The sequence below is a fragment of the Rattus norvegicus genome, chromosome 12 (genome assembly GCF_021556685.1).
Source record: "Rattus norvegicus strain SHRSP/BbbUtx chromosome 12, alternate assembly SHRSP_T2T, whole genome shotgun sequence".
Classification (NCBI taxonomy): Eukaryota; Metazoa; Chordata; class Mammalia; order Rodentia; family Muridae; genus Rattus; species Rattus norvegicus.
Genome location: NC_141545.1, coordinates 29,293,409 through 29,310,102, shown reverse-complemented (window position 1 = coordinate 29,310,102; position 16,694 = coordinate 29,293,409). Strand labels below are relative to the sequence as shown.

The 16,694-nt window shown below is 49.8% G+C and overlaps 1 protein-coding gene across 47 annotated transcripts in view; it reads right to left on the bottom strand.

Annotated features, from left to right (window-relative positions):
• The window catches only part of Gtf2ird1 (GTF2I repeat domain containing 1), a 106,673-nt gene that overhangs the window by 56,751 nt on the left and 33,228 nt on the right, over positions 1 to 16,694 (bottom strand). For 35 of the 47 annotated variants that reach the window (XR_015633877.1, XM_087577697.1, XM_087577707.1 and 32 more), the window contains 4 exon segments: positions 8,213 to 8,341; positions 5,121 to 5,262; positions 1,800 to 1,955; positions 117 to 300 (listed from right to left, as the gene is read on the bottom strand). Coding sequence is in view for 46 of the 47 variants with exons in the window: in XM_087577697.1 (XP_087433823.1) it covers positions 117 to 300; positions 1,800 to 1,955; positions 5,121 to 5,262; positions 8,213 to 8,335 (605 nt within the window). In the remaining variant the exon portion in view is untranslated. 47 annotated transcript variants of the gene reach the window in all.

The window sequence follows — 16,694 nt, the reverse complement described above, 5'->3', positions numbered from 1 at the left end:
TGATGGATTGTGACCTAGGACCGTGAGCCAAACAACCTCTATCTCCCTTAATGGGCTTTTGTCAAGGTATTTTTAACACAGCAGAAGGAAATGAAACCAGGACAAGGCTTACTCACCTCCTGAGCTTAAACCGAATTCGGTGACTATGCTCCAAAATGGCCATGAGTGCCTTGGGGTCATATTCTGCTGGTCTCCGGAAGGCCAGGCCCTCGGGCAGCCCCTGCACCGCCAGTAGCCCCGGCTCCCTGAGCAGCCTCTCATAGGGCAAAGGTACCACGGTGGCCCTGCCCATAGCCTCACCTGTCAGAGAGTGAACAGTGAGGCTCAGTACTGGCTGGGGCTTGGCTAGGCACACTGGGAGCCAGGCAATGTGAGGTGACTCCCCTTTGGAGGTGGGCTCTGGGTCCCCTGTTTCTGCAGGCACACCCGCTATAGAATGAACAACACCAGCCTATAGATACGTCCCACTGGCTTATCTTTTGGGAAGACAGCTATGGTTCCAGAATAACCAGGAGGCTGAACACAGGTGGAGAGATGGTAAGATGTGGCTGTCCAAGAAAGATGACCGGATACACTCATGATGGGGAATTGGGGGCTGGAAAGGGACTAGAATGGGGAAAGTCATGTCTTGGGGTTCTGCTTGGCTCTGGGGAGGGGGTGGGGGGGAATGAGGAAGTACCCACAGTGCAGGAGCTGAGCAGAAGTGAGCAGGGCTAGGCTTGAGGCTGGGTAGGGGAAGGGCAGGGCAAACATGGGTAAGGCACTGCCGGGCAGGGGTAAACTGGGTTTGGGTAGGCTGAGTGGAGCAGGGCATAACTGAAGGAGAGGGGATTGGGGTGGATAGGACTACACAGGGCAGGGTCGGACTAAAGTGGGTAGAGCAAAGTTAGGCAGGGCAAGGCTGGGTTGGGCGGACAGAGCAAGTGAAGTTGGATTAGAAATATGGCTGGGTTGAGGCAGGTTGAGCAAAGGTGGGCGGGACACAGCTGAGGGGGGTGGGGATGAGGGTGGGAGGGTGGGTGGGCCTAAGCACTGTAGGGTGTGGCTGGGTGAGGCACAGCTGGACAGGTGGGTGAGGCGACGCTGTGTACGGATAGGTCGCGGTGGCGCTAGGCCGATCTAGGCTGAGGTGGGCAAGGCTGTAGGGCCGAACTAGGTATGGCATGGATAGACAGGAATAGGCTGATTTGGCTGGAGCTGGGTGTGGCGGGGCTGGTCTGAGGCAGGTGGGGCTAACGTGGATTTGGCAGGGAAGGCCTGGGCTGAAAAGGATGAATAGCCCTGAGCGGAAGTGGGCAGGGCAGAGCTGGGGTGGGAGGAGCTAAATCAGTTCGGGCGGGACTGAGACCGGCAGAGCAGGTGGGGCTAGAACGGAAGTATGGCTGGTGAAGCTGGGCCAAGGTGGGTACGGTTACGCTAAAAGGGCCTAGGGTGCCTTCATAGGGCAAGGCTGGGCTGACCTGGATGTCGTGGGACTGGGCTAGAAGGAAGGGCTGGGCAGGGACGGGCAGGATGGAGTGGAGTTGGATTGAGCTGGGTAGAATGAGGGCGGGGCTGAGGTGGGTGGGGCCAGACAGAGTTAAGGTAGGTGGGGCTAAATAGGGTAGAGAGTGACTAGGCTGAAGTGGGTGGAGCTAAGCAGAGTGGTGTGTGAGGTGGGTAAGGTTTCTGTGGCTGAGCTGATGGGTAGGGTTCGAATAAGATGGGTGGGCAGAGCTGGATGGGACTGAAGTAGACAGGCGTGGGTAGGCTGGTCTCCCACCCACCCGTTTCCGGAATGGAATGAGGAAGGATCTTACTATAAAGAACATCAAACACTTCCTCTACCATCTTCTGCAGCAGGTACACATCCGAGCACTGCTCCAGAGAGGACCGCGGGATGCTCCGGCCACCACCTTCGCAGCGCTGCACCTTTTTAGGGTGTCCTGCTTCTGGATCGTTCCACAGGGGTCCCCCTGTGCGACAAGAGCACATGGGCCGTAGGTGTGTGTCAAGCAGGTACACATCCAAGCACCTTAAATAGTTAGCCTTAAACCTGCCACAATCTCAAAGGGACAGTCTAGAACGAATTAGCGACATCAGTGTTTCTCAATCTGTGGGTCCCAACCCTTCCTCCCCTTTGAGCACTGGTGGATAGGTTCACAGGGATGCCCTCAGACCATCAGAAAGCGACACGATTCACAACAATGGCAAAATTACAGTTCTGGAGCAGCCTAGTAATTTTACAGTTGGAGGTCAACCTTCCCAGCCCATCATGGGCAGCACCATTCTCTAGGAAATGGGACTCTAAGCTATGTGAAAAGGAGGAAGGTTAGATGGGAGCCAACAGTCTCCCTGCTCTTGACTGTGGATGTGATGTGACGAGTTGCCTGAACTTCTCTGAAACAGTAAGACTGCAACTAGGAATCATCAGACAAACCCTATCCACACCCTCCAGTTTCCCAGGGGGTTTTGTCATTTGGGGAGATATTTATGAAATATTGGGTTTGTTTGTTTTTTTAAGGCAGGGTCTCTATGTAGACTGGGGCAGTGCTGGGATTAAAGGTGTCCTTGAAGCTACATCAGAACAGGATGAGCAGAGAATGAACAAGATGAAGGGCCCTTCCAGCTTGGTGCTAGCTCTCCTTGGAGACCTTCCAAGCTTGAAATAAAATATCTGAATTCTGAATGCTATAAATAGTGACTTTCTGGCTGTGGAAAATAAAGTACACTGTCCCCAGGGAGGCTTGGGGTGGGAGGCTACAGGACCCTGCCACACGCACTACGTGAGCCCAGCCTCAGAGACTACAGTCTGGGGAGCATCTCTATGATCCAGCTATGTACATGCAGTGCTGGACTAGTCTGGGATGGCTAATCCTAGGGATAAGGCTCAGGAAACCATGAAAACTACCAACAAAACCATCAACAGCTAGTGCCTGGTTGTCCACAGGGACCCCCGGCATCCCTCCACCCCACCCCACAATCTATCTCCTTGACTTTGAAGAAGCGAGGATCGGAGAACTGGAGTCTTGGCCTTGAACTATGCACACTGTGGGGCTATCCCTGTTTGCTGTGGTGATATGAATAAGAATAAACCCACAAGCTCTTCTATTTGAATGCTCGGTCACTAGAGACTAGCGATGTTTGAGATGATTAGGAGGGGTGGCCTTGTGGGAGGAAGTGTGTCACTGGGGGTGGACTCTGAGGTCTCAGATGCTCATGCCAAACCCTGACTCTCTCTCTTCCTGCTGCCTACGGATCGTGATGTAGAGCTCTCAGCCACCTCTCCAGCACCGTGTCTATGTGCCAGGATGACAATGGACTGAACCTCTGAACCTTTAAGTCAGCTCAAATGAAATGTTTTCCTTATAAGAATTGCCTTGGTCACGTTGTGTCTTCGCACAGAAACAGAAACCCTGACAAAGACAGTCGTCAAATTGAGTAAATCTGGAATTAACTAAAACCCAAATGACAGGGCACATCTGCGAAGAAGTTTGTCCTTTCGTATTTATTTTATGGATGTGATTACACCAGACACACCAGAAGTAGGACATCGGATCCCATTACAGATGGTTGTGAACCACCCTGTGTTTGCTGGGAATTGAACTCAGGACCTCTGGAAGAGCAGTCAGTGCTCTTAACAGCTCAGCCATCTCTCCAGCCTGAGGGATTTTTTTTGTTTTTCTTAATTAAATCATTTGAAGTGGGAAGACTCGCACTTCTGATCTTTGAGGTGGAAATATAAACCTTTAATCCAGATCTTTTGAGGTGGGCAGATCCACCCTTTAATCTGGGCCACACCTTCAGCTGGCAGCTGATGTCAAGGACTTGGAAGAAGAAATCTAGCTGGCTCTCTGCCTGCTTGCTCCGGGGCTTGCTAGCAAGCCCATTCGTTCGGTGATATCAGAGCCCATTTCTTCCAGACTCCAGTGTACACTGAAGACCCACTGAGCCCTCCAGCCTTCTGTTAGTTTCTCACGCTGCATATCATGGGGGACATTTTCATGACCTTCTGGGAAAGGTAATGAGGTTTGAGGCCAATAGCCCAGCATGAAGTGCTGTTCAGTTCTGGGGATGGGACCCAGGGCCATCTACTGCTGGGCTACCATACTGGGCAGGCACTCTATGTCTGAGGGCCACCCTGACTCAGAGCTGTTCATACCTACAGCCCATGTATACTGAGCATTTCCGGGCCAAAACAAACAACGACACGTCACCCCACAAGGTTGATGTGAGCTAACAAGGGCAATACACTCACACATGCTAAATATCTTAGCTGAACAACTGTGTCTGGTCCCCATCCTCAAATATACTCAGTCGTAAGGTAGAACTGGGGCTGGGAATGTGGCCTGTTTGGCAGAATGCTTGCCTAGCAAGCATGCATTCCTGAGTTCCACCTCAGTACCACATACAGCAGAATGGGTGGTGAGTGTTGTCCTCTCCTGGGAAAGTGGAGCCAAGAGGACCAGGAGTTCAAGGCCAGCCTGGGTTACAGGAGAAACTGACTTAAAACATAGGAGGTTGGGGATTTAGCTCAGTGGTAGAGCGCTTGCCTAGGAAGCGCAAGGCCCTGGGTTCGGTCCCCAGCTCCAAGAAAAAAAAAAAAAAACATAAAGGGGTCAGCGAGACGGTTCAGCAGGTAAAGAAGCTTGCGACCAAGCTTGAAGACCTGAGTACAATTCCTAGTGGTGGAAAAGAAAACTGACTGTAGCAAGTCTCCTGATGTCTACATTCATGCCCCAGCATGTGCCTGCCTATATAAACAGAATATAACTTCAAAACAAAACAAAGAAAAAAGGACAATAATCAAAAGTAAGTGGACCAACAGCTGAGGGTTTAGTTCAGTACCAGTGCACTTGCTTCATAGGCATAAGGGTCCAGGTTCGATCCTCAGCACCATTGAAAAATAGAGTAGAATTGGGTGACTGTGCTAGGCCTCAGTGTTCCCATCAAAAAATGGGCGCATAGAGGTGGGTAGTTATGAGGCTCAGTGACAGGAGCTGCTGGACAGTTTTAACAAGTTCCCTTTGGAACAACCATGTGTCTTTAGGCTGGATTAAGCAGGGGGGACAGGGATGGGCCAGGACCCCTGTCCTTTAGAAAGAACAGGACCCTGGTCATGGAGAACATAGGGTACTCACGGCAGAACCTGAGGAAGTCTGACTGTAGCTCCTTCCGAGTATTCAAAAACACCCTTCCCTTCTCGGTGCCCATCACGAAGACGCTCTCATTGTGTACCGCCACGCAGGCCACCTCTGTGTTCAGCTTGGAGAGCGCTGAGCACTGTGGGGGAGGGGTGGATGTGTGAGCTAAATCAGACCAGCCTGGAACCCAGCCTAGCAGTATCTGTCTGTAATCCAGCACTTGGGAGGCTAAGACAGGAGGATTAAGCATCTGAAGCCAGCGCTAGCTACAGAGACAAGATGCACCTTCTAGACCACTCTGGTCCCTTTGCACTGGGACACAGAGTAGTGACTGCCTTCGACAAACTGTACAAATGCACCATGGCATTCTCAACACTATGGCAGCAGAACTTCAAATATCCTGGTTACAGGAAAAGAATCTCTATAAGCAGTGCTGTGGAGATGGCTCAGTGGATAAATTGCTTGCCTTCCAAGCACAAAGACCTGAGTTCGATTCCCAGCATTCACGTGAAAGTGCTGGGCATGAGTGTGAGGTTGGGGGCTGTTAGCGGGCAAAGCACTTGCAGCGAAGCGTAACGACAGGGTCTCTAGCACCTATATAAATGCTGGGCAGCTGGGGCAGCGCTCCTTCGTCCCACCAGCTGAGGTGTAAGCAGGAGACCCTGTGAGCAAGCTGGCTAAAGGGTTGTCCAGTTGGCAAGGGCTGGGTTCGAGGGCAACCTCTGCCTCAATATAGAAGATAGCGACACTGGCTTCCACATGCAGCATGATCAAGGAGTCACTGGCCTTCCAAGCATAGAGAGCCTCCTTTCTAGATTGTTGTTGCTGGGTGCTGCCAAAGGTGCAAACACACGTAACACATGCACGCACGCACGCACGCACACAGACAAACATGTAGTACACACACACACACACACACATGATACAAGCACATGGAACACACACCACACACATAATACACATGCACACAAACACATGTAATACACACAGGTGCAAGCACATGTAACACACCACACGCAAACACACGTGCAAACACGTAATACACGCACAGATGCAAGCACATGTAACACACACCACATACACACACATGTAGTACACACACATGCTACATATGCACACACACACAAATACATGTAATACACACACAGGTGCAAGCACATGTAACACACACGTAATAAGCACACACATAATATACACACAAACACATGTAATATACACGGGTGCAAGCACATGTAACACACACCACACAAACACACATGTGCAAACACATGTAATACACACACACGTGCAAACACATCTGTCATGTGTGTACCAGCCAGGTGTGGTGGCACACACTTGCAATCCCAGCACCAGGGAGGCTGACACAGGAGAATCCATGGGGCTTTCTATTTGATGAGTTCAAACCAGAGATCCTGTCTCAAAACTAAAACAAGGTGATCTCACCTTATCTCAGAAGCTAAGCAGGGCTGGGCCCGGTTAGTACTGGAGACACCCAGGAAGTATTAGGTGCTGTAGGCTTAGCTGGCTCACATCTGTAATCTCAGCATTCAGGGAGGCTGAGGCAGGAGGATTGCCATGAGTTTGTGGCCAGCCTGGGCTACACAGTGAGTTTCGGATAAGCCTGAACTATAGAGCAAGGTCCTGTCCCAAACAAGGGGAATGGCACCTGAAGAGTTAAACCTGAAGTGGATCTGTGGCCTCTACATGAATGCAACACACCCCACCATCACCCGCGCACACACACACACACACACACACACACACACACACACAGAACTCAGTGGCTACACCAAACTGGCTTACTTGTGTGGCCCCAAGTTATAACCAAGACTACAGTATGTAAATCCCTCGAAAGCAAAATCCTGTCAGTAAACCCAGTGGCACACACTTGGCACTTTATGAATCCTGGCCTTGAGCTGGCGAGATGGTCCAGTGGTTAGATCCAGGTTCAATTCCCAGTACCCACATGGCAGCTCACAACCGTCTAAAGCAATGCTCTGGTCAATTCAACACCCTCACAGACATAACACGGGCAAACACTAGTTAGTATACATAAAATATAAGGAAATAAATGAATAAATGAATGAATGCTGGTTTTGAGCCATCACACGTCTTTAATCCCAGCTCTTGGCAGAGGCAGGTGGATCTCTTGAGTTCCAGGCCAGCCTGGTCTACAAAGTGAGGTCAGCCATGGCTACACAGAGAAACCCTGTCTCAAAAAAAAACAAAGAATTGCCATAAATAAACCAGTCTTCGTGCCAATTACCATTTTAAGACGTTCTGTGCTGTGTGATCCTAGGACACGCTCTTCAACCTCTCCGGGCCATAATCTCACCTCTTATGCCAGTCTTAAGAAAACAGCAGTGCCTGGGGCGAACCGCTGAGAGTTTCAGGATGGCCTTACTGTGAGAGACTGACTCCAAATGACAAAATCCAGAGAGTGCAAAATATTGCTGTTGGCGTGGTCCATTAGTGCACATGGCAGTCACACCCACCACCACTGACAGGCTGGTGATGTTCAGGATACACGTGGTTCAGAACCATCTAGAAAGGAGGCTCTCTCTGCTTGGGAGACCAGTAACTCTGTACTTGATCGCGCTGTGTGACCTCCTCAAATACTAAAGAACGCCAGGCGGATCCACTCTTCTGTTTTCCCTTGCTTAGGTGTGAACAGGCAGGAGTGGTGCCAGGGTTCGAACCTAGAGCCTACTTCATGCTAAACACTCTCTTCATCAATGAGTTTAGCCTTGTCCTTTTAGGGTTTCACTTTGTAGCTCAGGCTGGTCTTGAACTCAAGATTTCCTATTGCAACCTCTTGACTGTGATTCCAGGTGTAAATGTATGTAAATTCATGCATATCCTGGTGTCTACATACATGTGCATGTGTGTGGAAGCCAGAAGATTGCTTTGGCAATTGTCCCTCAATTCCTTTATGTGAAAGGTAAGGTCACCTATGGACGTGAGCTTGCTAGACAGGCCTCCTTTACACTGGGATTACAAGTGTGGGCCACCAAGTCTGACTTTTTTATCTGGACAGAACCTCTCCCATCTTGCCCTTGGGCCCTCTTCCCACCTGGCCAGATACTCACCATGGAGTCTAAGGCAGACACCAGACTGTTGATGAGCTCGTCCTTGCGGGCAAAGGTGGAGTTCCAGCGCTCAGACCCACAGCCGTTGGTGGGGATGTCACAATGCTTCCCCAGCAAGGCCATGGTCACCTAGAGAGAACAGAGAGGACACAGTGGGTAGTAGACACGTGGTACAATTGGGTAGGCAGACTTGGCTCCCAGGGTCACCTGGACTTCACAAGTGGAAGAGAATGCCAGCTGGCCTTCCAGCCCATTATTCAAGGGCCTCAAAGGTATGGCAAAAAATTTGAACTTCCACAGGCCATGAGACAGCAGCTACTGCAGAAACATGCATTTATCTAAGTGAATAATGTATACGTATTTCCTCCTATTTGAATGAAACATTCTCAGAGACCTTAAACATTCCCTCCTAGAGGGAGGTTCCTGAGACTCAAAGACAAAGCAACTTACACAACTCAGGAAGCTCAGGAAACTCATGAGGCTCAGGAAGCTTACAAGACCCAGGAAACTCAGAAGCTCTCAAAGCTCTGGAAGCTCAGAGAGTCTTAAGAGTCACAAGACCCCTCCCAAAGATTATAAATGCAGAGCAATTTCATGTAAGAGAATGGGCAGGGATACGGGACACTTCTGTAGAGCTGTCTGCAGCTCATACAGAGTTCCAGAGATGCAACTTTTTGTGAGTGACATCAACCATGATGACATAGGCTTTTTGGTAATGCAGCTGCCTTTGAGTCACTGCCATTACAAGTAACCCCTCACCCATTGTGGTGGTTTGAATGAGAATAGTCTCCACAGGCTCATATGTTTGAATGCTTTATCCCCAGTTGGAGAACTGTTTGAGAAGGATTAGGGGGTGTGGTCTTATAGGAGTGGGTGTGGCTTACTACAGGAAGTGTGTCACTGGGGGTGGGCTTTGATGCTTTAAAAGCCCATGCCAGGCTGTATGTCTCTCTCTGCCTTCTACCCATAGATATGGATATATATAAAGCTCTCACCTACTTTCCCAGTGCCATGCCTTTCTGTTTCCTGCCAATGCTGACCATGGACTAACTAACCCTCTAAACTGCAAAAAAACCTTCTCTTAAATGGGTTTGTTTTCCTATACGTCGTCTTGGCCACGGTTTCTCCTCACAGCAATATAACAGTTACTATCTTAACTGTTCCGCGCTCTCATAAATAACCATTCACCAAACTAGTCTCCAATAGAATTCTTTCTTCCATCTATCGTTGGTGCCTTCCTGGGGTAGACATTTGGTCCTGTCTTGCCACAAAAAAGGCAAACAACAGCAACACAGCTAAGGGTTGTGTTCCAAGGAACAGAACCCAGAGATTCGATCCATCACCAAAGTGGGCCCAGCCCATTGTGGGTGGTGCCATCCCTGGGCTGGTGGTCCTGGGTTCTACAACAGAGCAAGCTAAGCAAGCCAGGGGAAGCAAGCCAGTAAGAAACATCCCTCCATGGCCTCTGTATCAGCTCCTGCTTCCTGACCTGCCTGAGTTCCAGTCCTGACTTCCTGTGGTGATCAACAGCCATGTGGAAGTGTGAGCTGAAGAAACTCTTTCCTTCCCCAACCTGCTTCTTGGTCCTGATGCTTGTGCAGGGATAGAAGACTAAGACAACCATGATACTAGTCTTCACTGCCTGAAGCCCAATACCAGGATGGGTCCTAACTGCCAGTGTTTTCCACAAACGCCCGTCACAGCCCTCTCCCGCTCACACCCTTCACGGCACCTACTGTACACGTGCTTTGAACAAGGCCTTAATTTCTAGCTCCGGCTGCTTGAACTCTGGATATTCCTTTCTCCGCCTGTCAAGAACTGAGATTACCAGCTTGTGTCCACATCCTTATAGCCAATCCTGTGGGAAAGGCACCTGACTGCCTCACCCACAGCTTAGCTGGGCATTGTCGCCCCCCTCCCCCCACATCAGCTCAGTACACGCCTCTGGGCTTGGTCACAAGCTCCCAGATCAAGGTCACGGCTGAAGCCTGAGTCTACTTCCTGGATGGGGCCATGGACTTGGAGCAGGTGCAGATGGGGCACAGGCTACTTCCTCAAACTAGGGATTCCCCAGGAAAGGACTTTGTACTGACGTACTGAGGCTTCTCACAGTTCCTCCTCGGAAGGCTTCTTTGGCTTGCACAAGTCTAAATCCAAAGACAAGGTTGCTGGTCGCTGGTAGCTGGCTCGAGGCTGTTCTTCCAGGGCTATCCCAAGAGACGGGAATGAGGTGGTCCCTACTTGCTGCCCAAGAAAGCACCAGTCCCTCACTAGCCTAAGTCAAAGGAGGCCACGGACAAAGACAGGATATGCTCTGGGCTTATTCCCCAGAGCCCTCTCAGGCCCCTGGCTGGGTGTGTCACCCAGCCATAGAGCTGTAGATTCCACACCCTGTTTGCCACCTGTCTGCCACCTGTCAGCAAGGATTCTAGACACTCACTGGGTGGGGTAGCAAACAGCCAGGTGGCAGGGCCTCTAGGCTGGCAGCCTAAAAAAGCACCAAGCCGAGGATGTCTACTGACACTACAACTAACGCCCAGACTGTAAACTCTGCAAGGGCCAAACTGCCTCTATCCACCATGGCTGACCCTCGGGGCCCAACTCATTGTCCGCAACTCATTGTGTGCAACGGGTCAAGCACGGAATCCCAGTCATCCTGGGAAACTCCAGACAGCAGCAGGTGCCGTAAGGTACCATACGGGGGTAAGACGATGAGGCCTCAGCAAAAAACACCACATCATTAAATCAGAAAAGGGGAGCAGCTCTGGGCCGGGCACTGGCTCTGTAAATGTTTTTGTATTTCCTCAGAGGAAGGGATGAGATGAGACCTACTCCCAATCTCAGAGTGCTCTTTCTCTGTTCTAACTACACCTAGGCCATGGCCTGGAAGCTTCTAACCTCCGTACAATCTAATCTTCCAAGTTGATTCAATTCAGCTTCTCTTGGCTTCTGACTGAACTGCCCTGATTGGCCATATACTTTTGGCAATCCACTCTAATCCTCTGGCTCCTTCTCTTTCTCTGGCTTGTTCTGTCTTTACCTGTGTCTGGCTTGGTCTCCCAGACACCCTTCCCAGTAAAACTGCCACACACACACACCCTTCTCCACCTTGCTACCTTAAGTAGCCTCTCTTTCCCATGTTGTGCATGAGTGGGGCGTGTCCTATCTCTCAGACCTTTCCCTGATTCGTTACTTTGTCTGCCTCTCAATTAGACATTACTTTCAAACATGGCTGCTTCATTCTACAAACTAACCTTACGCTTATTGTTAGGGGTTAAAGGTGCATACTAAAGGTGTGTCTGTATTCCAGCCAGATCTTACTGTAATCCAGGGCGTGTGTGCATTCCGGTCAGATCATATAGGTCTTCGGATGTGATCCCTTGCCAAAGTTGCTAGTAACCAAATTGCTAGATTAAAGTCCCTCTACAGGCTCAGATCTGCGCTTTGGACTACAGGAAGAAACTGGTTTTATGGGCAGTAAAATGGCACTTGCTTAGGATGGGCGTTTGATCTCCAGGGCCCACACCGTAGGAGAGAACTGACTCCTGCAAGTTGTCCTCTAACTGCATACACACATCAAAACAAATAAGTAAAAATGTGAGAAAAATAAATAAGTGGTTTTGCCAGGACCCACTGGCCCTCCCTGTTAACTCAGATGGCCAAGGCAGGATATACAAGTTCAAAGACAGCCTGGGCTACAGAGTCAATTCAAGTCATCCTGAGAAACTTAGTGAAATCCCATCTCTACCACCACCACCAACAACAAAAAGATTTAAAAAGAGAACTGTGTATATGGCCCAAGCATAGACCACATGCCTAGAATCCTCCAGTGAGGGGCTGGGGGCGTGGCTCAGTGGTAGAACCCCTGCTAGAATTCCCCCAGTGAGGGGCTGGGGGTGTGGCTCAGTGGTAGAGCCCCTGCCTAGAATCCCCCAGGGAGGGGCTGGGGGCGTGGCTCTACATTAGAGTATCTTCCGGAAAGTTCCCGAATTCCATCCCTAGCATCACAAAAATAAATCAATACATCAATAAGTAAGTCAAGCCAGGTGCACACACCTATAATTCCAAGCATTTGGGAGGTAGAGGCACAGTGATTGGGAATTCAAAGACATCATAGACTACACGGTGAGTGTGAGGCCAGCCTGCCTATGAGACCCTGTCTCATAACAAATCACAAGGGAAATAAAAAGCAGCTGGGTGTAACGGTACACGTCTTTAATCCCAGCACTCGGGAGGCAAGTGGTACATATCTCTTATCAGTTTGGGGCCAATGTGGTCTATCTAACAAGTTCCAGGCCAGCCAGAGCTCCACAAAAAAAGTAACTCAAAAAAGAAAGAAAACTCTGTATGGTTAAGAGACAGTGAGTATACGTCAGACCACTGAAGGATACCAGAGAGGGACCATGGTCAGGATGCTCTGAAAACAGAGACTGCTGGTGGCTTTGCCCTGGCCTTTCTGTGGCCCTAGGTCACCCCTGATGGGGTGCTGGTGGTTGTGGAGGGTCTGCTGGATAACTGTACTCACTCACAGCCAAGACATCCACTAGCCTGGGAGTCTGCAGCTTCCGATACAGCCCAGCCATACTCGATGGCTGCTAACGACTCCTCTGAGCCCTTGGGCCAGGCCCAGCCTCCCAGCTGCCCAGACCCAAATCAAATCAGGGCCAGGCAAGCAGCGGTAGCTGGCACTCTTGACCTCCAGCTCATTCCAGACTGCCTGGACTCCTCCTGGCCAAGGTCCTAATCTACTTAGGAGAGAACCAGGGACTCCGATCCGCGGACCGGGGAGACAGAAGGGAGCTGGGCTGTGGGGCCAGCCAAATCTAGCTAGCTCAGACTACAGGACCCTCCTAGGTCCAGGATAGGCCAGGCGAGGTACGTGGGAAATTGCATGCTTTAGGCAGGAGCCGAGGGAAACCTCAGGCCCAGAGAGGTTAGGAGCACAAATGTAAGGGGGGCAGGCAGGATGGCTTAGTGACGGCACCTGCCACCGAGTGCGCCAAGTTTGACCCATGGCATTTGCATGATAGGGGACAACCAACTCCTTAAAACTGACCTCTGATCTGCACATGCATCAACCATGGCGTGAACACACACACACACACACACACACACATACACACGCGCGCGCGCGCAGAACAATAATTTTTAAAAATTGATTTTTAATCAATAAATAAGCCAGGTAAAGTAAAAACTGTTTTGTTTTGTTTTTTTTTACTTGGTATTAAGAGATGAAAAACCGGAAGCATGGTAAGCAAATTAAGGGCCCAGAGGACAGGAGGGGAGGGGAAGGGATGAAAAAGAAAGAGAAGAGAGGGGAAGGGATAGGAAGGGAGAGGAGAAGAGGGAAGGGGATAGGAAGGGAGAAAAAGAGAGGGAAGGGCAGGGCAGGGGAGGAGACCAGACCAGTAGGTGAGAAGCCCCAGCCCAAAACAAGTATAGTAGCCACCAGAAGGGATGTGAAAGTCCAGTGTGGTGACTTATGATTATAATTCTAGCCCTCGGAAGGTTGAGGCACGGAGACTGTGAGGTACAGGTAGCCCTGGCTACACAGTGAGAGTGGATCTCAAGACACAAGGACAGGACAAGTAAGATGGCTTCCTTGTTGATATACCCGCCTGACACCAAGACTGACGATCTTGAGTTCCGTGCCCAGGACTCAACATGGCGGAAAGAGAGAACTGACTCCCGCACGTGGTCCTCTGACCTCCACACACGTGCAGCAACAGTGCAAACAGCAGTGTGTACATGTGTGTACACACACAGAATATTAAAAAAAAGTATCAAAGAAATCCAACACCCTTATTACCAAGGCAGGCGCTGTGGGAGCTGGGCTCACCTGCCCTCTCTCTTCTGCACTGGTCTCCAGGCCTAAGGGAGCCACCTGTTGCTTCTCCATTCACTCCCTCAGGCACACACTTGTTGGGCCAGCCTCACCCTAACAACCCCATCTTCCGTTTTATTTTACTATGGGTTTGTCTTCTGTCTGTTTGTTTTTCCAGACAGGTTTCTCGGTGTAGCCCTGGCTGTTCTGGAACTCGCTCTGACGACCAGACCGGCCTTGAACTTATAGAAACCTGCCTGCCTTTGCCTCCTGTGTGTACCCAGCTACTATGGGCTTTCTCCTTGTGACATAGTCAGCAAGCCCAGGATGACCCTGAACTCCTGATCTTTCTGCCTCCGCCTTCCAGGAACTAAGCCCTGCTGTCCTACTTTCTCTACAGAATCAATTGTGATCTGAAATGACCTGTTTGCATGCTTCCGGGTGGATTTCTTGAACTCCTTGAAGCCAATAGCTGTGTCACCGATGTTGACTGAATTCCCACAAGAGAGGTAAGCGCTGCTCACCTTTTCCTGGGTATTCAACACTTAAGGAACTAACAATGACTCAAGTTCAAGTGGGAGTCAGCGGTTCACAGCCCACGGGCAGAGTGGCGTTGCCTGGAGCTCCAGATAAAAGGTACAACTTGGACGGCTAGAGAGATGGTTCAGGGCTTATGGGGGCTTCCCGCTTTCACAGAAGACTCTCATATCCAACAGCTGACAACTGCCTGTAACTTCAGCTCCAGGACATCTGACACCCATCCTCTGGCCTTCCAGGGAATCACCACACATGTGGCACTGACACAGATACATATATGGAAGGATTTTTAATAAGTTGAGAGACCATTACAGAAAACCACAGCTGGTCCAAATGCAGGGATAAAATGATCCTGGGGTGGTCAACTGCAACAGATACAGGTCCAACATAACTCCTGCCCCTAGGGCTCAGGACACGTGGCGGAAGAAGGTTGTAAGAGGCGGGACCATGGAGGTGAGGTCACATCTCCTAGAACTGACAGGGAGGCCAGGCCCATGCTCCCTGAATGATTCGATGCCTAAACCAGACGACTCAACCAATGACGCCACACAAGCAACGACCCCACACAAGCAATGATCCCACACAAGCAATGACCCCAGACATGCCATCTAGAAAGAGGAGAATCTCACCAACCTCCATCCTAGCCAAAGAACTACAGGAATTAATGACTGCTGAGAGGGAGAAAACTAGTCTGTCCCAAGGATGAGGTTCTCATCCAATACTAAGGGGTCAGCCCTGACATCATACACACACACACACACACACACACACACACACACACACACACACGTAAATGGACTTAGCGGGTTGCATGCATATCTTTATATGTTTGTGTGTGTGCATGTATGTATGTATGCATGTATGTGTGTATGTATGCATGTGTATGTGTGTGCATGTATGTATGTATGCGTATGTATGTATGTACATGTATGTGTGTAGGCATGTGTATGTGTGTGTGTATGTATGTATGTATGTATGTATGTATGTAACAATAATAAAAGAAAAATAGCCACGGATTGTATTTATGTGTTTACACATGTATGTAACAATAACAATCACGAATTTGAAAGGAAGTAAACCAGGGACCCGAAGATGACATGAGAGGGGTTGAAAGAAAAGAGGAGAAAAAAATGATGTTAATACATCTTAAAAAATATTTTGGGGTTGGGGATTTAGCTCAGTGGTAGAGTGCTTGCCTAGCAAGCGCAAGGCCCTGGGTTCTGTCCCCAGCTCTGAAAAAAAAAAATATTTTAAAGGTGGTAGGGAGAGCTGGAGAGATGGCTCAGTGGTTAAGAGCGCTGACTGCTCTTCCAGAGGTCCTGAGTTCAATTCCCAGCAACCACATGGTGGCTCACAACCATCTGTAATGAGATCTGATGCCCTCTTCTGGTGTGTCTGAGGAGAGCGACAGTGTGCTCGATATATGAAATAAATAAAAACAAAAACCTTCGAGCTTTGGAAGCAGGTGGTAGTGGTAATAAACCTGTACCAACAGCACTGCAAAGGCTGAGGAGGACTGCCAAGAGTCCAAGGTCATCCTTGAGTCAGAACTAAAATTTTAAAAAAAGTAGAGATGTGGCTCGTCAGTAGCTTTCCCAACATGCATGAAGCTCTGGGTTCGAACCCAAGCCTACATACGCTGGGCATGGTAGAGCATACCTATAATCCCAGCACCTGAGAGGAAAAGGCAGGAGGAAGTTCATGGCCACCCGTAGCCACATAGCAACCAGAAGGGCTGGGCAGACGGCTCAGTAGGTAACACCACAAGCACAAGGAGCTGAGTTCAAATCCCCAGTGCCTACCTAAAAGGTTGAGTGTGACTTTGCTTGCTCTGACGCCAGTATTAGGACATTAACACGGATCCCAAGCACTCACTGGCCAGCAAGCCTAGCCAAAATAACTGCTTTCAGTTCTGTGAGAGACTCTGTGTCCAAGAGAGCAATGGAGAAAGACACGTGATGTCCTGCTGGGCTTCTGCACGTGGGTCTGGGCAGGTTAGCGAGCACACACACACACACACACACACACACACACACACACACACACCCCAAATAAATAAACGTGGCACAATGAAAATACAAAGTGCATCCCAACTGGAAGAGAACAAGGAAGACTAGTGAT